This window comes from Macaca thibetana, chromosome 19 (genome assembly GCF_024542745.1).
Source record: "Macaca thibetana thibetana isolate TM-01 chromosome 19, ASM2454274v1, whole genome shotgun sequence".
NCBI lineage: Eukaryota > Metazoa > Chordata > Mammalia > Primates > Cercopithecidae > Macaca > Macaca thibetana.
The window spans coordinates 16,525,097-16,548,364 of record NC_065596.1 but is presented as its reverse complement, the minus strand read 5'-3'; the positions used below and the strand labels follow the sequence as shown (position 1 = coordinate 16,548,364).

Below are 23,268 nucleotides of genomic sequence, written 5' to 3'. Positions count from 1 at the left end.
TCTTCATCAACATAATCAGAAACAGGTGCACCCAATCACACGCTGCCTGCGGGCCCGGCGTTTATTGCAAGCACGTGCAGGAGCTCCTATGCCTAAGGGTAGACACGGGGGCTGGCACACACAGAGGGTCCCTAATCCTTTCCAGTGCGCCAGGCGCGCGCGCACACACACACGCGCGCGCGCGCACACACACACAGTCCGCAAGCTCCCTTCACCATCGCCGCAGTCCAGGCCCCCCCCACCCGCCCCTGCTGCTCCGTTGACCCTGCAGTGAGGGATCTGGGCGGGGCGCAGGGGCGCGCCAGGGTCCGGGTCCGGGTTCGGGGGCGGGGCGCACCTGGGCTCCTCCCCGGGGCGGGCCCGACGCAGCGTCGCCAGCGCAAGCGGCCGCACCTGGCTCAGCAGCAGCAGCGGCGGCGGCGGCGACGGCGGCAGCGGCAGAGGCAGCAGCAGCGGGCCCGGCCCGGGGCGCGAGCGCGGCGCAGCCCAGCCCAGCCCAGTCCGAGCGCGGACCCGGCGCCCGCAGCCCCGGCGCCGCCATGGTGGAGGCGGCGCCCCCCGGGCCCGGGCCGCTGCGGAGGACCTTCCTGGTGCCCGAGATTAAGTCGCTGGACCAGTACGATTTCTCGCGGGCCAAGGCGGCGGCCAGCCTGGCGTGGGTGCTGCGGGCCGCGTTCGGGGGCGCAGGTACCGGGGCTCGGGCGACCGGGGTGGGGGGCGGCGGGCCGGGCGCGGCAGGTGCGGGGGGGGGCGGGGCGCTGGGCCGGGAAGGCCGGGGGCCGTGGGAACAATAGCGCCGGCCGCCGGGGGTCCCCGAGCTCTGGCCCCTGCCGCGCCGGGGCCTCCGAGCTTCCTGCTCGGCCCGGGCGGTGGACTTTGCCCCGCCGGCTGCGGGAGCGCGGTGGGGGTGGGGCCGGCGGCCCAGCTCCGCGCGGGGGTCCCCGGCGTCCAAGCCTCCAGGTGAGCCGGGCAGGGTCTGCGGGCTGGCCGGGTGGGGTCTCCCCGTGCAGACCTCTCGTTCCCGCCTCCCGCACCCCCGGGGCCTTCCCTTGCACGCCTTCTTCTCTTTTACACACATCACGCCCCTGCGAGGATCTCCGCCTCGGTCTCTTCCCCCCCATCACACACCCTGGAGACCCAGACCCCGGCCTCGCTGGGAGGTCTCAAGTGCTCCGGTCTCCACCACCGCACGACCCCCAGGCCCGGACACACACCCGGCGTCGGCCCTGGCCGCGCTGCGGGCGGCGACCGTGGAGCTCTGGGAACCCCCTCTTTCGCCTCCATAGCCCCCTCCAGCGCCTGGCAGCTGTGACTTATGGCCCCGTTTTACTGGGGAGGTTGGCGAGCCCAGCCGAAGGGAAATGGCTAGTCCAAGATCGCCCGGGGTGGGCCCCTCCACCCCCCCTCCGGCTGCGGGGCCTTCTCCCATTAGAGCAGATCCTTCACTCCCTCCCCGAGGCCCGCTTGCCTGAGAACCCGAGCCACCCGAATGGGGAGGATGCTGTAATCCCAGGTCCCCGGGATTAGAGGCCCTGGACACACTCAGTCCCGGCTTCGGGCAGCTTCACAACCCCAGGCCAGAGCTGGGAGTCAGGGCCTGGCCTTGGAGAAGACAGGGGTTAATTAAGGTCTGGGCCTTACAGCGGGGAGCCGTGGGGGGGACACCCTTTTCTCCCAGTGGTTCTGCCCACTGGTGTTGGCACAGCCCATCCCCCCTCTCCCTGGCCTTCCCAGATCAACCTGTTCTGGGTGTGGGTCTCGGTGACAGCTGTCCGTCCGTCTCCTGGTTCCGCCCCAGCCTGTCCCTCTTTCTTCCAGACTCTCTCTCTGTCTGCTCCTTTCCATGCATGCATGGCCCACTCGGGGGTCTACCTGCCTGCAGATGTTTGCTTGAGGAAGAAAGAGATTGGGGACTGGACAGCCAGGACAGCCCCAGCCCCAGCCCCCCAGCCCCAGCCCCGTCCCCAGCCCCAGCCCCTCACTCGCAAGGTTACGAGGCTGTAGAGAACTCAACGTGGAGAGTCAGAATTGAATGTGAATCCCAGCTGCACCAGAAAGCGAATTATTCCAATTATCTGAGCTTCTGTTTCCCCTTCTGTAAAAGAAGGCGTTCGTTCCCTGATTTATCCATTTTGCAAGTGTTTGTGAAGCAGAGGCACTTACTATGTATACAGCACTGCTCCGGTGATGGAGACCCCAGTTACCCCTTTACAAGGTTGCTGGGAGGCTAAAAAGCCATAGTGACCACAGAATCCTTCACGTGGCATGGGGCGCGCGATACGTGCGAAACAGATGCTCGCTGCTGGTGTGATTGGCGGTGGTATATTTTGATGAATAATATTAACGTTATCCATTATCCCCTGGCCAGGAATCAGAGTAGAAATTATCCCATTTTGAAGAAAGCAAAGCGAACTTCTGATGAGGGGTGTTGGTGAGCTCCCAGTGCCCTGACTCACCCAGTTCTGTTCTTGTTGACCCAGCTTCCTCTGCTGTGTGACACATGGCAGTGGCTGCCTCTACCCTGAGGGTCAAGTTCAATCTGTTCCCTGTTCAGCTCCCCTAAAAAGAGGAGGGGGGCTGAAGGAAATGGGAGCAGAGTTCTACAAGATTCATGAGCTCTGGGGACTCTTGACGGTATGATGCCTATCAGGTGCCGGGCTGAGCGCTTAGGGTGTAGAGGAGATGGCAGGGGATGCATACGGGGCGGAGGGAGATGGGCAGGAAACCAGATCATAGGGAAGCTGGCCAGCAGGGCCTGGGGGAGGAAATTCTTGAAATCTTCCAAGGAGGGAAGAGATCCCACAGGAGGAAAGATCTGAGTCTGGAAGGATGCATGGAAGTTAGACACGGAGAAGAGACGTGTGGGCAAAGGCTCGGAGTGTGGACTGGCAGGGAGTTCTCAGAGAAGAAGATGCAGGTCCCCGGGGTGGCGGTGGGAGATAAGGGAGGTTGGTGAGACTGAGGACGGCCCTTCAGGTCCCTGGTTGTGGATCCAAGGGTACTGGGGAGCCACAGACCATGTTGGGAACTGACAAATTCAGGTATGCAGTGGCCCTGTGAGAACAGTGATGGCTCAGAGGAAGGGATAGTTCTGGTAAATCCCAGGCACAGGTGTGAGAAGGCTGTGCAGAAATAAAAGCGGAACACAAGCTCGGAGATTAGATAAGAAAGGGTTCCAAGCCTGGCCAACATGGTGAAACCCCATGTCTACTAAAAATACAAAAAATTAGCCAGATGTGATGGCGCACGCCTGTAGTCCCAGCTACTTGGGAGGCTGAGGCAGGAGAATCCTTGAACCTGGGAGGCGGAGGTTGCAGTGAGCTGAGATCACACCACTGCACTCCAGCCTGGGTGAAAGAGTGAGACTCTGTCTCAAAAAAAAAAAAGAAAAAAAAGAAAAAAAAAAGGTTCCACGTTAAACAAATTTGGGAAACACCCCATACGGTTCCTTATGCCTTCAGAACAGCTGCGTGATGTGTGAGGGAAACTTGAGTTCATGTTGGACGTTTTTATCCTGGACACGTTATCTCAACTCTTCAGGCCTTGGTTTCTCATCTGTACAAGGGGTATAATAATAAGTGTTGTAAGGATTCAATGACTGGATGCAGGGAAGGTCACGGTATAAATAAATGGTCGGGTGTGGTGGCATGCTCTTGTAGTCCCAGCTAGTCAGGAGGCTGAGGCAGGAGGATTGCTTGAGCCCAGGAGTTCCAGCGTACAGTGAGCTATGATCATGCCACTGCACATCAGGCTGGGCAACAGAGTGAGACCCTGTCTCAATCTTCCATCCATCCACCCACCCACCCACTCACCCACCCACCACCCACCCACTCATCTACCCACCAACCCACTCATCCACCCACCTACTCATCCTCCCACCCTCCCGCCTCCCCACCCACCCACCGACCCATCCATCTACCCACCCATCCACCCACCCACCCATCCATCCACCCACCCACCCACCCGCCTATCTACCCACCCACCCATCCATCTATCTACCCACCCATCCACCCACCCACCCATCCATCTACCCACCCACCCACCCACCCCATCCATCTACCCACCCACCCACCATCCATCCATCCACCCACCCACCCACCATCCATCCATCTATCCCACCCACCCACCCATCCATCCATCTACCCACCCACCACCATCCCCACCATCACCCACCCATCCACCCACCCACCCATCCATCCACCCACCCACCCATCCACCCACCCACCCACTCATCCACCCACCTACCCATCCTCCCACCCTCCCGCCTCCCCACCCACCCACCGACCATCCACCCACCCACTACCCACCCACCCATCCACCCACCCACCCACCCACTCATCCACCCACCCACCCACCCACCCACTCATCCACCCACCTACCCATCCTCCCACCCTCCCGCCCTCCCCCCACCCACCCACCGACCCATCCATCTATCTACCCACCCATCCACCCACCCACCCATCCAACTATCTACCCACCCACCCACCCACCCATCCATCCATCCATCCATCCATCCATCCATCCATCCACCCACCCACCCATCCATCCTAGCTATGTTGTAGACTTGTGCTATTCAGTATGGTGGCCACCAGCCAGAGGTGGCTTCTGAGTCACTTAAATGTGGTCAGTCTGAACCAAGATGCACTGTAAATGTAAAATATACTCAGGGTTCCAAAGACTTGGTACAAAAACAAACAACAAAAACCAGTGTAAAATATATTATTAATAATATTTTTATGTTGATTACATGTTAAAATAAGAATTGGATATGTCTTGGGTCAGTATATTACTAAATTCTTATTGTTTGTACATATGTAATGTGGTTACTAGAAAACTTGACGGCTTATGTGGGCTCACATTATATGCATTATATTTCTCTTTTTTTTCTTTTTGAGACAGCGTCTTGCTCTGTGGCCCAGGCTGGAGGGCAGTGGCACGATCTTGGTTCACCACAGCCTCCACCTCCTGGGTTCAAGTGATTCTCATGCCTCAGCCTCCTGAGTAGCTGGGATTACAGGCATGCACCACCACGCCCGGCTAATTTTTGTATTTTTAGTAGAGATGGGGTTTCACCATGTTGGCCAGGCTGGGCACACTGTATTTCTATCAGACAGCAGTGTTCTGCTGTAAATAATGCTCAGTAAACATTTTACCCAGCTGTGGTAGCACATGCCTGTAGTCCCAGCTATTCAGGAGGCTAAGGCGGGAGGGTCCTTTGAACTCAGGAGTCCAAGACCAGCCTGAGCAACATAGTGAGACCCCCAGCTCTAAAATAAGATAAATGAATAAATAAAAAGAAAGTGGGGCCAGGTGTAGTGGCTCATGCCTGTAATCCCAGCACTTTGGGAGGCTAAGGTGGGTGGGTCACTTGAGGTCAGGGTTCGAGACCAGCCTGGTCAACATGGTGAAACCCCATTTCTACTAAAAAATATGAAAATTAGGCCGGGCGCGGTGGCTCAAGCCTGTAATCCCAGCACTTTGGGAGGCCGAGGCGGGTGGATCACAAGGTCAGGAGATCGAGACCACAGTGAAACCCCGTCTCTACTAAAAATACAAAAAATTAGCCGGGCGCAGTGGCGGGCGCCTGTAGTCCCAGCTACTCAGGAGGCTGAGGCAGGAGAATGGCGGGAACCCGGGAGGCGGAGCTTGCAGTGAGCCGAGATCGCGCCACTGCACTCCAGCCTGGGCAACAGCGTGAGACTCCGTCTCAAAAAAAAAAAAAAAAAAAAAAAAAAGAAAATTAGTTGGGCGTGGTGGCGCACACCTGTAGTCCCAGCTACTTGGGAGGCTGAAGCAGGAGAATCGCTTGAACTTGGGAAGCAGAGGTCTCAGCGAGCTGAGATGGCTCCACTGCACTCCAGCCTGGGTGACAGAGCGAGACTGTCTCACAAAAAAAAAAAAGAAAAAGAAAATAAGTTTATAGTATAAGGAAGTGGTTCTCAACTGGTGATGATTTTGACACTTAATTGACATTTGGCAGTGTCTGGCGATATTTTTGGTTGTCATTACTCGGGAGGAATGTACTGCTGACGTCTGGTAAGTAGAGACCAGAGATTTTGCTAAATGTCTTACAGTGTACGGTACAGGACAGCATCCCCTGAATACAAAGAATTTTCCAGCCCCAAGTACCAGTGATACAAAGGTGGAAGAACATCGGTCTATAATAAGTGCCTGATACATGTCAGTGTAGCCCTAGCTCAAGGTTTTGGTGTGTGTTGTTTGTCTTTCATCTTAAACGCCCTGAGAAGTCCTGTAGGAAGGAAACACGTGTGATTTTGCTGGTGGGAGCAAGCTCTGCCCAGGGCTGGGGTGATAGAGAGGAGGGTTTGGATTTGGGAGATGTCAGGAGGTTGAAAGCCAAGGATGCATTAAATGTGGGTTGAGGGCGTAAAGAAAGGGAGGGAAGGTGATTTCTCACTGCCTTGGGGGCAGGGAGGAGGGGAGGTGTGGGTGAGATGTTGAGAGTTGTGGGAGATGCCCAGGGCACAGTGGGGGGCTCATGGTTGGGGCTGCCGCAGTTGCAGTCCTCAGGTGGCCCTGGAAGCTGTCACGGGGTAGGGTGGCCTGGGGTGGGGGTGGGGCACGTCCATTTACAAGGAGACGCCTGTGGGAGGAAGGTTTCTGGAAGAAGGAGGTGCTGGGCACAGAGCCCAGGCGAGATATGGGCCCACAGATATGCTTCGGAGGTCCCTGCTGGCCTTGGGGAGGCTGGAAGCCATGAGGGCAGCACCGAGCTCAGGGAAATTGAGGGAGAGTTGGAGCGGGGCTGGGAGGGCAGGGAGGAAGTGAGCCTGAAATACCTCTTCTTTCAAGGAGCCAAGATAGGAGGGGCAAAAAGAAGGCCCAAGTCTGTATGCAGGTGGCGCGTTAAGTGGGACGGTCCAATGTGGTTTTAGAAGGTGGGAAAGGAGCCAGGACAGGGAGGGACGGAAGGCAGCTAAGAGTGCCTGGGTCCTCACGGGTGGAGGAGTCACGTTCAAGTATGTGCTGGGCCAGGCGTGGTGGCTCAAGCCTGTAATCCCAGCACTTTGGGAGGCCGAGACAGGCAGATCACGAGGTCAGAAGATCGAGACCATCCTGGCTAACACGGTGAAACCCCGTCTCTACTAAAACATACAAAAAACTAGCCGGGCGAGGTGGCGGGCTCCTGTAGTCCCAGCTACTGGGGAGGCTGAGGCAGGAGAACGGCGTAAACCCTGGAGGCGGAGCTTGCAGCAAGCTGAGATCCAGCCACTGCACCCCAGCCTGGGAGACAGAGCAAGACTCCGTCTCAAAAAATAAAAAAAAAGTATGTTCTGAAGCACTAGAACCCCCCCTCGCCCTCTTCTTTTCTTTTCCTTTTTTTTTTTTTTTTTTTTTTTGTGAGAGTCTTGTTCTGTCACCCAGGCTGGAGTGCAGTGGCGTGATCTCAGCTGGCTGCAACCTCTGCCTCCCAGGTTTAAGTGATTCTCCTGCCTCAGCTGCTCGAGTAGCTGGGATTATAGGCATGCGCCACCACGCCCAGCTCATTTTTGTATTTTTAGTAGAGATCAGGTTTCACCATGTTGCAAAGGCTGGTCTTGAACTCCTGACCTCAAAAGACCTGCCCACCTTGTTTTCCCAAAGTGATGGGATTACAGGCGTGAACCACTGCACCCGGCCCCCACTCTGTTCTTTCAAACACACACACAAAACCCCAATATACAAAACAAGGCTGGGCACAGTGGCTCACCCCTACAATCCCAGCACTTTGGGAAGCCGAGGCAGGTGGATCACTTGAGGCCAGGAAATTCGAGACCAGCCTGAGCAACATCATGAGACTTCCATCTTTACAAAAAATTTAAAAATTGGCTGGGTGTGGTGGCATGCGCCTGCGGTCCCAGCTACTAAGGAGGCTGAGGCAGGGAGGATCCCTTGAGCCTGGGAGTTGCAGGTTGCAGTGAGCCATGATCGTGCCACTGCACTCCAGCAAAAACTCAGAGAAAGCTGTGCAGGTTGGGCATGGTGGCTTACGCCTGTAATCCCAGCACTTTGGCAGGCCTAGGTGAGCAGATCGCTTGAGGCCAGAAGTTCAAAAGCAGCCTGGCCGAAATGGTGAAACCCTGTCTCTACAACATACAAAAATTAGCCCCGTATGGCAGCATCGCGCCTGTAATCCCAGCTACTCGGGAGGCTGAGGCAGGAGAATCATTCAAACCCAGGAGGCAGAGGTTGCTGCGAGCCAAGATTGCGCCACTGCACTCCAGCCTGGGCGACAGAGAGACTCTTATCTCCAAAAAAACAACACAAAAGCTGTGCAGATTAGAACAAGAGCTGGACAGGTTCCCTGCTGTTGATTTCAGTCATCTCTTCCCTGACCCCTGCCAGGCCCTCCTGGCTTTCTCCTCTCTACTCTTGGTCCTGTGTGGATTTCTGCCCCCAGGCCACCGTCCACCTGGGACTTCCTCACGCCTCTTCCCACTGTCCTATTTAGGGACCTTAGGCTGTCTCTATGATGTGACTTCACCATCTCCCTAAGCCCCAGCCTTTCACATAATCTGCCTCAAGCATGTCCTCAATTTCACCCCTTCACCTCCCATTCCTCCTGCATCCCACCTCAGTCATTCCCCCTCTGTTCCATCTTCCCCCTCAGACCCAGCAAGGCCCCGGCCATCTCCCTCTCTGTCCCTTGCCTCTTCCCTTCAATCACCAGGTTTACATCACTCAACTCCCTTGATGTGCCTGTGGTGTGCCCACCTCCCCTGCTCACCCGTGTGCCCCCCTACTCATCTCACCCTGCCTGCAAGGCTGAGAGACGGCGTCCAGTTTGCTGGGTCTAACCTCAGTCCTGGCGTTGAAGAGCTGTTTGGCCTGGGCCAAGGGACTTTCCTTCTCTGTGCCTCAGTTTCCTCCTTTGTAACATGGGGGTTGCCAGTTGGGCCCTGGCTGCCTCCTAGCGTTGACGTAAGGCTCAGTGAGTCTACACTGGCAAGTGCAGGAAGGCTCTTAGGATTGCCGATGTTATTGTCTTTCCTGGGACCTACAAGAGCCAGTCCAGCTGGCCTGGGATTGGGGGTAGCCTCCCCTCCTTTCCACTCTAAGTGCCCGTCAGCACCCTGAGGCACGGTGTTCTCTCCCACCTCCTGGACTTTGCATCTGCAGGCCCCTCTGCCTACAACGCCGTCACCCCTTCCTCCAGCAAACTCCTGCACATCTGTACTCTCCTCCCAGATTCCCTCTCTCCCTTCCCTCTTAATCCGGGCCATGTCCCCCCTGGTCTCCTCTCTCTCTGTGTGTGTGTGGTGTGTGTGTGTGTGTGTGTCTGGTATCTGGTGACCCTGACTCTGTGTCTGTGTGTGTGTGTGTGGGGGGGTATCTGGTGACCCTGACCGTGTGTGTGTGTGTGTGTGTGTGTGTGTGTGTGTGTTGTATCTGGTGACCCTGACCCCTGTGTTTCCCCTCTATGCCCCCACAGAGCACGTGCCCCCGGAGCTGTGGGAGCCCTTCTATACCGACCAGTACGCGCAGGAGCATGTGAAGCCCCCGGTGACACGGCTGCTGCTCTCAGCCGAGCTCTACTGCAGAGCCTGGCGCCAGGCGCTGCCACAGCTTGAGACACCCCCCAACCCCTCTGCACTGCTGGCCCTGCTGGCGCGGAGGGGCACAGTGCCTGCTTTGCCCGAGCGCCCGGTGCGCGAGGCCGACCTGCGGCACCAGCCCATTCTCATGGTAGGCCCCGCCACTGCCTGTTAGACCACGCCTACCATGCTCATCTCCTTCCCCCAAGCTCCTCCCACTAGGACTGGCTCCTCCTTTCAAGCTTTGTCTATTAAGCCTAGCTCCTCCCATCAGGCTTGGCTCCTCCCCTCAAGCTTTAGCCATTATGCCTAGTTCCTCCCACCAGGTCTGGCTCCTCCCCTCAAGCGCTATCCATTAAGCCTAGCTCCTCCTACCAGTCTTGGCGCCTTCCCTTAAGCTCTGTCCATCAAACCTAGCTCCTCCTATCAGTCTTGGCGCCTTCCCTTAAGCTCTGTCCATCAAACCTAGCTCCTCCTACCAGTCCTGGCTCCTCCCCTCGAGCGCTGTTCATTAAGTCTAGCTCTGACCCCCAGCCCTGGCTCCTCCCCTCAAGATCTTCCCATCAAGCCTGGCCCCTCCCATCAAACCCAGCTCCCCAAAAAGGCGCCACTCTGGCCCTTGAGGATTTGCGTACACAGCCCACCCTATCCTAAGGCCTAGCATCTGACCTCAAAGTCCCGCCCATTGTGCGTGGCTCCTCCAGGACCCCATTTCTAGTTCCCTCCCTTAAGGCCCCACCCATGAACCACTGGCCCCACGCTCTCAAGCCCCACCCCCCATCAAGTCCCTTCCATCTCCAGGTTCTTCCTTTTCCCAGGCCTTTGGGGGTCAAGGTGCGCCCCCTGCAGCTCTCGGGTCTCACCCTCTAGCCCTTGCCCCCACAGGGAGCCCACCTAGCTGTCATTGATGCCCTCATGGCTGCCTTTGCCTTCGAGTGGACAAAGACCCTGCCAGGTCCCTTGGCCCTGACCAGCTTGGAGCACAAGCTGCTTTTCTGGGTGGACACGGTAGGTGGGGTTGGGCCCGGGGTGGGTTCAGGGACCAGCATTGTCCAGTGGCCAGACCACTGACCCCCTCCCTGCCCTCTAGACCGTCCGGCGGCTGCAGGAGAAGACAGAGCAGGAAGCGGCCCAGCGAGCCTCTCCAGCAGCCCCTGCAGACGGGGCGGCCCAGGCGCAGCCTTCGGTGAGGCCAGGGCATAGAACCATCGGAAGGATGGGGGACTGGAGATCTGGGAGGGCAGGGCGGGGCTGTGCTTCCCGGCCACTCCTGAAGTGGGGAGGGGGCTAGAGGTGACACACTCTCTCTTTCTTCCCCTTTTTCTCAATCTCTCTGTGCCCCACCCGTCCCCTGTGCCGGTACCCGCTGCCCTCCTCTCTGCCTCTCTGGCCTCAGTGCCCTACGCGCTGGTACTGGAAGCTGGTTCCTGTAAGTGGGGCTGTCTGTCCGCCCCGTCTGCCTGCCCTGCTTGTAGCTCTGTCTGTCTGTATGTCTGTTTCTGCCTGCCTGTCTGCACGCCCTCTCATACCTCCCCAAGCTGTGAGCAAAGGAAGTTGGACCCCAGTCCTGGGAGACAGAGAAATCCTCTGTGCACCGAGAAGGGTAGAATCTGGGCCATTAACTGAGAAGGTGGCCCCTCCCCAGCAAACTGATGGGTGGGGACGAACTTCCCCTCCCGTTATTCAGAAGGGCAAACGCTCCCCGTTCCCATTAATGAAGAGGGTGGGACCCCCTGAACCTGTCCCTTTTAACCGAGGTGGGGAGACCGCATAAATTTCTGGAGGGGGGACCTGCAGCCCATCACAAACGTGGATCCTGACCCTAGCAGGCAGGGCACCCTCTAGCCAGTGCAGAAGATAGAATAACCTTCCTGAGATCCCCAGCTTCCCTAGAGAAAAATCCCAGCTTTGAGAGGGAGGAGGAGGCCCATCCCTGAAGCTAGAGGTTGAAATTTCTCTCTTCCCTGAATGAGCTGTGTGACCTTGCAGAAGTATCTAAACCTCTCTGTGCTTCATATAAATTACTCCCATAGTAGATAAACAAGGAGGAAGTGGGGGAGGTTTTGGGCTGGCTGGCGTCCCCACCTTTGCTCACTCCTTCCCCCGACCCTGGGGCCTGGGTTGGGAGGTTCCCTTCCTGCCTACCCGCTTCCTCTGCATCCTCTCCCCAAGCTGGGGGCCTGGGTCTTTTGTGGGAGGAGGACTCCCCGCATAAGAGGGGGTCCCTACTCTGTGGGGTCCCTTGGGGCTGGGAGGAGCTGGGGTTCGCAAAGCCGGCCAGAGCAGTCAGGGAGCTGGACGGCCGGGGCTCAGGACCAGGGTCAGGGCTACCCCCTCCCCCCAAGGTGGGCTTGGGGGCCCAGCAGGTCAGCATCCCTCCGCCTTGCTGATGGCTGCTCCTCTCCCCCCAGCACGCAATTGCCTTCTGTTTGAAGGAGTCGGGGAGCAAACCCCCCATGGTAATGTATCCCCCGCCCCGGGGTCCCAGGAGTCCCTGTCCCCAGCCCCCGCTGCTGGCCTGGCTGCTTGAAGACATCTCCTCTGCCTCTTGCCGCTGCCCCTCCCCTGCTCCAGGCTGGCCCCCCAACTCTGTCTCTGGGACCCCCAGCTTCCCGCCCCCTCATGGCGGAAACCCCAGGCCTCCCCGCCCAGCCTGCATGACCGCTGACCCGGGGGGCCAGCCCGGCCACTCACCTGACCTGGCTCCCATCTGCAGATCCGATACCGCAAGGACCGTGTGGTGGCACGACGTGCCCCCTGCTTCCCGACGGTGACCAGCCTCCAGGACCTGGCCAGTGGGGCCGCACTGGCCGCCACCATCCACTGCTATTGTCCCCAGCTGCTTCGACTTGAGGGTGAGTAAATGGACGTGGACCAGATCTTGTGCAGGGGACTGGATATCCTAAGTCCCAGCCCCCAGGCCCTCTATCCCCAGGTCCGCGAGACCAGTAACGATGCCATGGTCATGAGGGCAGCTTCCGGAATTGGCAGGCCTGAGTTTGTGTCTCTCTCTTCCCCAATTAGCTGTGTGACCTCACGCAAGTGTATAAACCTCTCTGTGCTTCCACGAATTCATTCCTGCAGCAGATGAAACGTATGGAGTGTGGACTGCGTGCCAGACCTTGTTTTAGGCACTGGGGATCCAGCCAGAATAGAGACACACTCCCGACCTCACAGATGGCTCTAGCTGGGGGAGAAAGATACTAAGTTTATCCAGAAGTACTTTTTTTTTTTTTTGAGACGGAGTCTCGCTGTGTCTCCCAGGCTGGAGTGCAGTGGCCGGATCTCGGCTCATTGCAAGCTCCGCCTCCCGGGTCCACGCCATTCTCCTGCCTCAGCCTCCGGAGTAGCTGGGACTACAGGCGCCTGCCGCCACCTCGCCCGGCTAGTTTTTTTTGTATTTTTTGGTAGAGACGGGGTTTCACCGTGTTAGCCAGGATGGTCTCGATCTCCTGACCTCGTGATCCACCCGTCTTGGCCTCCCAAGGTGCTGGGATTACAGGCTTGAGCCACTGCACCCGGCCTTTTTTTTTTTTTTGAGACAGAGTCTTGTTGTGTTGCCCAGGCTGGAGTGTAATGGCACGATCTTGGCTCACTGCCACCTCCACCTCCCAGGTTCAAGCCATTCTCCTGCCTCAGCCTCCCGAGTAGCTGGGACTACAGCCACATGTCACCACGCCCGGCTAATTTTTGTATTTTTAGTAGAGACAGGTTTCACTATATTGGCCAGGCTGTTCTCGAATTCTTGACCTCAAGTGATCTGCTCGCCTTGGCCTCCCTAAGTGCTGGGATTACTAGCGTGGACCACTGCACCCGGCCCAGAAGTATTTTTTGCATGCTGGGTACTCCTAAAAGCAATGGGTGGTGAGAAAAAACTTTTTTTTTTTTTTTAAACTTTTTTTCTTTTTATTAAAAAAAAAAATTATAGGGCTGGGTGTGGTGGCTCATGCCTGTAATCCCAGCAGTTTGGGAGGGTGAGGCAGGTGGATCACGAGGTCACGAGTTCAAAACCAGCCTGGTCAGGATGGTGAAATCCTGTCTCTAGTAAAAATACAAAACTTAGCCAGGCGCGGTGGCAGGTGTCTGTAATCCCAGCTACTCAGGAGGCTGAGGCAGGAGAATCGCTTGAACCTAGGAAGTGGAGGTTGCAGTGAGCCAAGACCACGCCATTGCACTCCAGCCTGGGTGACAGAGCGAGACTCCATCTCAAAAAAAAAAAAAAAAAAAAAAAAAAAATTATATAATAGAGATGGGGTCTTGCTATGTTGCCCACGCTGGTCTTGAACTCCTGGGCTCAAACATCCTCCCACCTCAGCCTCCCAAAGTGCTACAATTACAGGCATGAGCCACCACACCTGGCCCGGAAAAGCTTTTTGAGTTGAGGTCTTGGGGGAGAGTGTTCTAGAAAGATGCAAAGGCCAAAGGCAGTAGTCGCCAACTTTTTGGCTCCAGGGACCGGTTTTGTGGAAGGCAGTTTTTCCACGGTTGGAGGCAGGGAGGTGGTTTTGGGATAATTCAAGCACGTTAATCTTTATTATGCACTTTATATCTAATACATTGTAATATAGAATGAAATAATTCTACAACTCACCATCATGGGGAATCAGTGGGAGCCCTGAGCTTGTTCCTGCAACTAGACGGTCCCAGCTGGGGGTGATGGGAGACAGTGACAGATCATCAGGCATTGGATTCTCATAAGGAGGGTGCAGCCTAGATCCCTCTATTGGAACATGCGGGGTTCCAATAGTGTTCGATCTCCTACGAAAATCGGCCGCTGCTGATCTGATGGAAGCGGGGCTCAGACGGGCCTGCAAATAATGGGGAGTGGCTGTAAATACACTCACTGTGGCTCACCTGCTGTACGGTCCGGTTCCTAACAGGCCACGCCCCGGGGGTTAAGGACTCCTGGCCTAAGGATGGTCTATCATAGAATTCACCTCGGCCGGGCGCGGTGGCTCACACCTGTAATCCCAGCACTTTGGGAGGCCGAGACGGGCAGATCACGAGGTGAGGAGATCGAGACCATCCTGGCTAACACGGTGAAACCCCATTTCTACTAAAACTACAAAAAATTAGCCTGGTGTGGTGGCACACTCCTTCAATCCCAGCTACTCGGGAGGCTGAGGCAGGAGAATCACTTGAACACGAGAGGCAGAGGTTGCAGTGACCCGGGATTGTGCCACTGCACTACAGCCTGGGTGACAGAGCAAGACTCAGTCTCAAAAAAAAAAAAAAAAAATTCACCTCTCGAACGGCACCTGGCGGAAGCTGGGCTCATAGGAGGTCTTCGTGTGTGGGGGCTGCTGGTCCCTGGCTTCCCTGGGGCCCGCGTTCTCCTCATAGAGTCGGGGACCCACTCCTCCTGTCCCCACAGAGGTCTGCTTGAAGGACCCCATGTCTGTGGCGGACAGCCTGTACAACCTCCAGCTGGTGCAGGATTTCTGTGCCTCCCGCCTTCCTCGTGGCTGCCCCCTGTCCCTTGAGGACTTGTTGTACGTCCCACCGCCGCTCAAGGTAAGGCCATCCTGGGACCTCCTGGCCTGAGGCGGGCGTCTGGGGCCAGGGGTATCCCGTCTGCTGACCCAGCCTCCCACCTCCAGGTCAACTTGGTGGTGCTGCTGGCCGAGTTGTTCATGTGTTTTGAGGTGCTCAAGCCCGACTTCGTGCAAGTGAAGGACTTGCCCGATGGTCACGGTGAGGCCCTGGGGGCCTGGGGGCTGGGTGGGGGGTGGGTGGGAGAGCCAAACCCCACCTGAACTTCTTCTGTGTCCCGCAGCTGCCTCCCCCCGGGGCACTGAGGCCTCCCCACCTCAGAACAACAGTGGCAGTAGGTACGGTCCCCACACCGGGCGAGTCTCTGGCATGTGGGTGGGCGGCGCCATGTCTGCCCTGCTGGGCACTGGGACGCAGCTGGGCGACGCTGATGTCTACCCCTTGGGGAGAGGCGGAGGAGGAGGTGGGAGTCCTGAGGCTGAAATACGTCTCTGTACAGTTCTCCTGTCTTCAACTTCCGCCACCCGCTCCTGTCACCTGGTGGCCCCCAGTCCCCACTCCGAGGATCCACAGGTGAGGAGAGGGTAGGTGGCTTCTGTCCTGGGGGACCCCCCCATCCACTGACTGCTCCAGTGGGCCTCATGTTGTCTCCTCGTGAGCCTTCCAGTAGCCCCTCCATCAGGTCCCCCTTGGGCATCCCAAGGTGACCCCCAGAATGGCCTCCCCAGTGGCCCCACAGTACCCCGTAGTGACAGCAAATGGCCCCGGGTATCTGTTTCTGGAAACCTCTGGTCTCACTAGACCACATGATGAGCCGTCAGTGACTCAACCAGTGACCTTGCAGAGGTTGTTCCCAGATGCTGGCTGACCCCACTCAGGGTCCCCAGGGTCCCCATAGTAACCACTCATCGCCTACCCCAGGCTCCCTGAAGTCTTCCCCATCCATGTCCCATATGGAGGCCCTGGGCAAGGCCTGGAACCGGCAGCTCAGGTGAGTGCACCTCATGGGCCAGGGTAGGGGGTGGAGCAGGCTAGGGCGGGGGGTGGGGCCAAGGCTGGTCCCACGGGCTGACCCCTCCCTCCGGCCGCCCAGCCGTCCCCTCTCCCAGGCTGTGTCATTCAGCACCCCCTTTGGCCTGGACAGCGACGTGGATGTCGTCATGGGTGACCCCGTGCTTCTCCGCTCTGTGAGCTCGGACAGCCTGGGCCCCCCGCGCCCCGTGCCGGCCAGGACCCCCACCCAGCCACCCCCGGAGCCTGGTGACCTGCCCACCATCGAGGAGGCTCTGCAGATCATCCACAGTGCCGAGCCCCGGCTCCTCCCAGATGGGGCGGCCGACGGCAGCTTCTACCTCCACTCCCCCGAGGGGCCCTCCAAGCCATCCCTGGCCTCCCCCTACCTGCCTGAGGGGACCTCCAAACCACTCTCCGACAGGCCCACCAAAGCACCAGTGTACATGCCACACCCCGAGACCCCCTCAAAGCCATCTCCCTGTCTGGTGGGGGAGGCATCGAAACTGCCAGCCCCATCCGAGGGGTCCCCGAAGGCGGTGGCTTCGTCCCCAGCAGCCACCAACTCCGAGGTGAAAATGACCAGCTTTGCCGAACGCAAGAAACAGCTGGTGAAGGCAGAGGCTGAGGCTGGAGCGGGGTCCCCCACGTCCACTCCGGCCCCGCCGGAGGCCCTGAGCTCGGAGATGAGTGAGCTCGGCGCCCGGCTGGAGGAGAAACGCAGAGCCATTGAGGCTCAGAAGCGACGGATTGAGGCCATCTTTGCCAAACACCGTCAGCGGCTGGGCAAAAGCGCCTTCTTGCAGGTGCAGCCGCGGGAGGCCTCCGGGGAGGCAGAGGCGGAGGCCGAGCCAGGCTCAGTCCCTGGTGGGGAGCGGCCGGCGGGTGAGGGCCAGGGTGAGCCAACCTCACGGCCCAAGGCAGTGACTTTCTCGCCAGACCTGGGCCCGGTGCCCCCTGAGGGGCTGGGGGAATACAATCGAGCGGTCAGCAAGCTGAGTGCCGCCTTGAGCTCACTGCAGCGGGACATGCAGAGGCTCACGGACCAGCAGCAGCGGCTTCTGGCCCCGCCGGAGGCCCCTGGACCCGCCCCACCACCCGCTGCGTGGATCATCCCTGGCCCCACGACAGGGCCCAAAGCTGCATCCCCTAGCCCCGCCCGGCGGGTCCCAGCCACCCGGCGCAGCCCTGGGCCCGGGCCCGGGCCCAGCCAGTCACCCCGCAGCCCGAAACACACGCGGCCGGCGGAGCTGCGGCTGGCACCCTTGACCAGGGTGCTCACGCCACCCCACGACGTAGACAGCCTCCCCCACCTGCGCAAGTTCTCGCCGAGCCAGGTGCCCGTACAGACGCGCTCTTCCATCCTCCTGGCAGAGGAGACGCCCCCCGAGGAGCCGACTGCCCGGCCAGGCCTCATCGAGATCCCTTTGGGCAGCCTGGCAGATCCCGCTGCCGAGGATGAGGGAGACGGGAGCCCCGCTGGTGCTGAGGATTCCTTGGAGGAGGAGGCGTCTTCAGAGGGGGAGCCCCGGGCGGGGCTGGGGTTCTTCTACAAGGTGAGTCCCCGAGCAGGTGGCTGGAGGGTCCTGGGCCTGGGGTGGGGGGTGCTGGGCAGATGCATTGTTGGATGAATAGGGCTTTACTGAAGGGTGGGTGGGTGGGTGGGAAATGGATGGGGAACCAGGTGTGAGTGGACAGAAGAGGTGTGAATGGCTGGGTAAGGCCTCCATGGGTATAGGGACAGGGACATTTGCATGGTGGGGGGCAGGTATGTGGGGTAACAGGGGCCTCAGATGGGATTTGACGTTGTCTGTTGGGTTAGGACTTCCACAAGGGGCTGTAGGGGTGCAGTGGGGTGAGAGGTCCTCCCTCTGTGGCTTAATGAGTGAGGCCCTCAGGTATGTTTGGGGGTGAGGGGTTTCCAGTGGGGGCTGGCCCAGTCATCTCCCTCCCAAACAAGGTATGGGTGGCCGGACAAGGGGGATAGATAGATGTGGGGAGGAGTGGAGAAACAGGGAGGAGTGATGGATAGACAGATGGATGAGTGGCTGGTTGCATGGGTGGGTGATGGACAGATGGACGGACAAGACCAGGATCTTCAGGGCATCTTCTTTTTCATCCTCTCCTTCACCCCCTCACCCCCAGCACGCTCCTTTCCTGGCCCTTCCCCGTGTCCACTGTCTCTCCATTCCCATGGCTCTCCCAGCTGGGGCCACCACCGTGTCTCATCTGGACACCTAGGATCACCTTCCGACTGGCCTCTGCTGCCCGCCTCCATCCCGGGCCATTTTCCACTGAGCAGTGGACTGCTCCCCTTACCCTTGCTTTTAGAATGAAAGTCCTCCCCAGGGCTTTGGGCTATGCTCATTTTTTTTTATTTTTTATTTTTTGAGACGGAATCTTGCTCTGCGGCCCAGGTTGGAGTGCAATGGCGTGATCTTGACTCACTGCAACCTCCATCTCCTGGGTTCAAGTGATTCTCCTGTCCCAGCCTCCTGAGTAGCTGGGACTACAAGACTACGCCACCATACCCAGCTAACTTTTGTATTTTTAGTAGAGACAGGGTTTTGCCATGGTGGCCAGGCTGGTCTCAAACTCGTGACCTCAGGTGATCCACCAGCCTTGGCCTCCCAAAGTGCTGGGATTACAGGTGTGAGCCTGACTTAGTCCTGTGCCACTGTCCTCAGCTCTGTGTCCCAGCCACACTGGCCCCCCTGTACTTCCGTGCCCCTCAATAGGTTTGTTCCAGCCTCAGGGCCTCAGCACTAGCCGTCGCATCTGCCTGGAACGCGCTGCTCCATACCCCTGTATGCCTACCTAGTTAAGTTCTGATCATTCTACAGGGTAGTTCCTCCGGGAAGCCTTCCTGGGTGTCCAAAGCCCAGGCCAGGGTCCTCCCGCAGTGTAGTGTGTCTGCCCAACACGAGCTTTTGCTGGCACTCACTGCTTTCTGCTGCCTTTGTCTTCCGCATTGGGTTAAGCACTGCGTATGTGAGCAGCACCCAGTGTCCCCCATCCCTGTATGTGTCCCAGTACTTAGTGTGGCTGTGCATACAGTAGGCACCAACTAAGTGTATTTAGAACAGTGATGAAAACGAAAGCATAGGTGGGTGGCAGGCAGGCTGGGTGGATGGAAGATGGGCCTCCAGCCATGCTGGGGGAGGGGGTGGCTAGCTAGACTCGGCATCTGTCCCCAGGATGAAGACAAGCCTGAGGATGAGATGGCCCAAAAGCGGGCCAGCCTGCTGGAGCGGCAGCAGCGGCGAGTGGAGGAGGCGCGGCGGCGCAAGCAGTGGCAGGAGGCGGAGAAGGAACAGCGGAGGGAGGAGGCCGCGAGGTGAGACCGGGCCTGCCCAGGTCGGCTGCTCCTTGGCCTGTCTACCACCGCGGACCCCGTGAGTGGTTCTGATGCCGATTCCCTGTGATCTGCAGGCTGGCCCAAGAGGAGGCCCCTGGCCCAGCCCCGCCTGTGTCCGCAGTCCCCGTAGCCCCGATGGCGACCCCAGCCCCTGCTGCCCGGGCTCCAGCGGAGGAGGAGGTGGGTCCCCGGAAGGGGGACTTCACACGGCAGGAGTACGAGCGCCGGGCCCAGCTGAAGCTCATGGACGACCTCGATAAGGTGCTGCGGCCCCGGGCTGCGGGGTCCGGGGGCCCAGGTCGGGGCGGGCGGAGGGCCCCCCGGCCTCGCTCTGGCTGCTGTGACGACTCGGCCTTGGCACGAAGCCCAGCCCGCGGCCTGCTGGGTGAGGACCCTTGAGGGACGGGGCCTGCCCAGTGCCCTTTCCGGGGCTCACTGGGTGAGGCCCCCATGGGTAAAGGGGGAGGGGGAGGGAGATGTAAGCAGGGGTACAGGGAGGGGACGGGTATGTGGAGTGACAGGGAGCCTCTGGGTGTCTCTTGGGTAAAGACTTCCATAGGGGGCTGGGCGCAGTGGCTCATGCCTGTTATCCCAGCACTTTGGGAGGCTGAGGCACGTGGCTCACAAGTCAGGAGTTCAAGACCAGCCTGGCCAACATGGTGAAACCCCATCTCTATTAAAAATACAAAAATTAGCCGGGCATGGTGGCACGCCTGTAGTCCCAGCTACTTGGGAGACAGGCAGGAGAATTGCTTGAGCCTGGGAGGTGGAGGTTGCGGTGAGCCAAGATTGCACCACTGCACTCCAGCCTGGGCGACAGAGCGAGACTCCGTCTCAAAAAAAAAAAAAAAAAAAAGACTTCCATAGGGATGTGGGGTACAGTGGGGTGAGGGGTCTTTCTTCTGTGGCTTAATGGATAAGAACCTTTGGGAATATGGGGTGAGGTGTTGCCAGTAGGGGCTGACCCAGTGCTGTTCCCTACCACCTGCTGGGCAGAGCATCCTCCCTCATAGGGGGCCCTCCATTGGGGGGCTGCAGAGGGCCGACGGGTCTTGGGCAGGGCTGACTCCTCCTGTGTTCCCCCCAAAGCCTGCTGGACCGGGTGTTGTGGAGGGCAGGGGGCTTCTGGTGGGCACTGACCTGCACTTTCTGTCCCCAGGCTCTCGGCTGAGCAAAATCTATTCCCAGTCCACCCTGTCACTGTCCACTGTGGCCAACGAGGCCCACAATAACCTCGGGGTGAAGAGGCCCACGTCTCGGTGAGTTCAGCCTGCATGGCGGGGGGGGGGGGTATGTGCTGGGTGGCCTCTCAGAGCCTGGGAGGTGTGCAGGCATCTGGGTGAACCTACAGGGCGGTATGGCTCGAGAGTATGGATGTGCCATGAAGAGATGGAGGGACGCCTGTGGGCACGTGTGCATGGGGGATAGTCTGTACCTGGCAGACAGGACCCAAGTGTGTGCCTCGGTGCACCTGAGTGCCGGGTGTTCCTGAGGGAGGAGGACAGGATGGGGCGCTGCATGGACTTGTAGTGTATACCGCCTCCTCTGCAGTGTGTGGGGCCCACCTTTTCATTTTTTTTTGAGAGGGAGTCTCATTCTGTCGCCCAGGCTGGAGTGCAGTGGTGCAATCTTGGCTCACTGCAACCTCCGCCTTCTGGGTGCAAGCGATTCTCATGCCTCAGCCTCCCGAGTAGCCGGGGTTACCTGTGCCTGTAGAGATGAGGTCTCACCATGTTGGCCAGGCTGGCCTCAAACTCCTGACCTCAACTGATCTGCCCGCCTTGGCCTCCCAAAGTGCTGGGATTACAGGCGTGAGCCATGATGCCCAGCCATGGCCCTTCTTTTCCTTGGCCCCTCTTCACCTCGGGAAGCTTCCCATCTCTGACCACACCTCCATCCCATCCTTCCCCCACGGCAGGGCTCCCTCCCCGTCGGGTCTCATGTCCCCAAGCCGCCTGCCTGGAAGCCGCGAACGGGACTGGGAAAATGGCAGCAATGCCTCCTCCCCAGCATCGGTGCCCGAGTACACAGGTGAGCGGGGGCTCTGGGTGATGTGGGGAGCAACAGGCGCCCACCTCCATGGCCCCTGCTCATTCCTGCTGTCCCCCGCCGCCCCCCTCCCCGCCCCGCCCCCGCCTCACTCTCTAGGTCCACGGCTGTACAAGGAGCCCAGCGCCAAGTCTAACAAGTTCATCATCCACAACGCCCTGTCACACTGCTGCCTGGCGGGCAAGGTGAACGAACCGCAGAAGAACCGCATTCTGGAGGTGAGCCCGCCCACATGTGGGAGTTGGGGGCTGGCGGGTGGGTAGGTGGCCTGGCTTGGCCGGCTGACCATTTCCGGCACTCCTGCCCAGGAAATCGAGAAAAGCAAGGCCAACCACTTCCTGATCCTCTTTCGCGACTCGAGCTGCCAGTTCCGGGCACTCTACACGCTGTCGGGGGAGACGGAGGAGCTGTCGCGGCTGGCGGGGTACGGGCCCCGGACCGTCACGCCCGCCATGGTGGAAGGCATCTACAAGTACAACTCGGACCGCAAGCGCTTCACCCAGATCCCCGCCAAGACCATGTCCATGAGCGTCGATGCCTTCACCATCCAGGGACACCTCTGGCAGGGCAAGAAACCCACCACTCCCAAGAAGGGCGGCAGCACCCCCAAATAGCCCCACCCGGGCAGTCCACAGGCCGGGCCCTGTGTGCTGTGGCCGCCGCCCCCCCGGAGGACAGTCGGTCGGTATTCCTGGGTCCTGTCTGTCCCCAGCCGTGTCTGGGTGGGGCTGGAGTCTCCACCCTCTGACTGACTTTGAGTCCAGTCCTGCTGTGGGGGCTGAGCTGGGAGGTTCAGGGACTCAGGGCTCAGCTCAGTCCCCTTGTCTGTCCTCCCCCACTTCTTGAATAAAATAATTTAAAGAGAAGTTGAGCCTTGTCCCCTCCGAGGCTGGCCAGGGTCCCACACTCCCTGGCTACGTTTTCAGTCTCCTGTTCTTTCTCGAACCCACTCGTGTCTTCAACCCCCATAATCCCCTAAAGCAGCTTCAGCCAGGGTCTGAGGGCCCCACACCTTCCTGCCATCCCCCCTAGCCCCCCACCAGGGCTGTTTCGAAGCTGCCTCTTAACTGATCTCTCGGGCTCCAGGCTTCCGACTGGCCCTGCAGCCTCGGCCACCCCCACTTGCTGGATTCTCCTCTTCTGTGTGGCTGTTACTGGCCCTAACCAGTGTTTGGCCTGGGGCCAACTTCTAACTTGATCTTGTCTACCCTGGCCAGCCTGGTGTTTTCAGGCCTGGCATCTACCTCTGGGCCAGCGATTCCAGGTTTGAGAGCTGACAATCCGGTTGCCCCCCTTGGCATTGCCTGGGTGTCTCAGATGCAAAGCCTGCCCTGCAACCCAGGCTGGCACTGGCTTCCCAGCTGCCGCCCAGTTCTACGAAGCTCGGCCCTCCCCTCCTGTCTCACTCACTTCTCTCCAGCCCTGTCACCTCCCCGCAAAGTCCAAGCCAATGGCCTGGGCCTCCCCATGTCCCCAGCTGCCTCCTGCCCACACAGCAGCCTGTGTAACCCGTTCGAAGCACAAATCTGATTATATCCCTTGATGCTTAAAACCCCTTAATAGCCTAGAGTCCACTAATGGCTTCCCAGGCTTAGGACTAAGGACCACGCCCTGGTCTGGGGCAGTGCACGAGGTCTGGCACCCAGCCCCCCTCCAGGCACAGAAGCGTCTTACTAATCAGTTCCCAGAGCTGGGCCAGAGCCTGCCTGACTCCAAGACTCGAGGGCAAGGGCCAGTCCCTGGTGGGGAGCAGAGAGCGGGTGCCACCCCAGGGAGGGGGTAGCTGCCTGGCGCCACACAAAGCCTGAGAGGCAGGGGCTA

The 23,268-nt window shown here is 59.0% G+C and overlaps 1 protein-coding gene across 5 annotated transcripts; it reads left to right on the top strand.

Annotated features, from left to right (window-relative positions):
- The first annotated feature begins 389 nt into the window (after positions 1 to 389).
- Positions 390 to 22,313, top strand: CAMSAP3 (calmodulin regulated spectrin associated protein family member 3). Of its 5 annotated transcripts, none has more exons than XM_050770046.1 (19): positions 390 to 687; positions 9,434 to 9,687; positions 10,422 to 10,544; positions 10,627 to 10,722; positions 10,933 to 10,965; positions 11,948 to 11,995; positions 12,253 to 12,391; positions 14,911 to 15,050; positions 15,137 to 15,230; positions 15,313 to 15,367; positions 15,529 to 15,602; positions 15,951 to 16,020; positions 16,123 to 17,596; positions 19,238 to 19,377; positions 19,473 to 19,783; positions 20,558 to 20,657; positions 21,317 to 21,429; positions 21,547 to 21,665; positions 21,756 to 22,313. In XM_050770046.1, exons 1-19 carry the CDS (start codon positions 540 to 542, stop codon positions 22,059 to 22,061), a joined length of 3,837 nt encoding a protein of 1,278 aa, XP_050626003.1. In that variant the 5' UTR covers positions 390 to 539; the 3' UTR covers positions 22,062 to 22,313. The 5 variants fall into 5 exon arrangements, with proteins under 5 accessions (XP_050626003.1, XP_050626008.1, XP_050626005.1 ...); XM_050770050.1 differs by having other exon boundaries at positions 528 to 687; positions 16,174 to 17,596; XM_050770048.1 differs by lacking the exon at positions 11,948 to 11,995 and having other exon boundaries at positions 494 to 687.
- Positions 22,314 to 23,268: the final 955 nt, after the last annotated feature.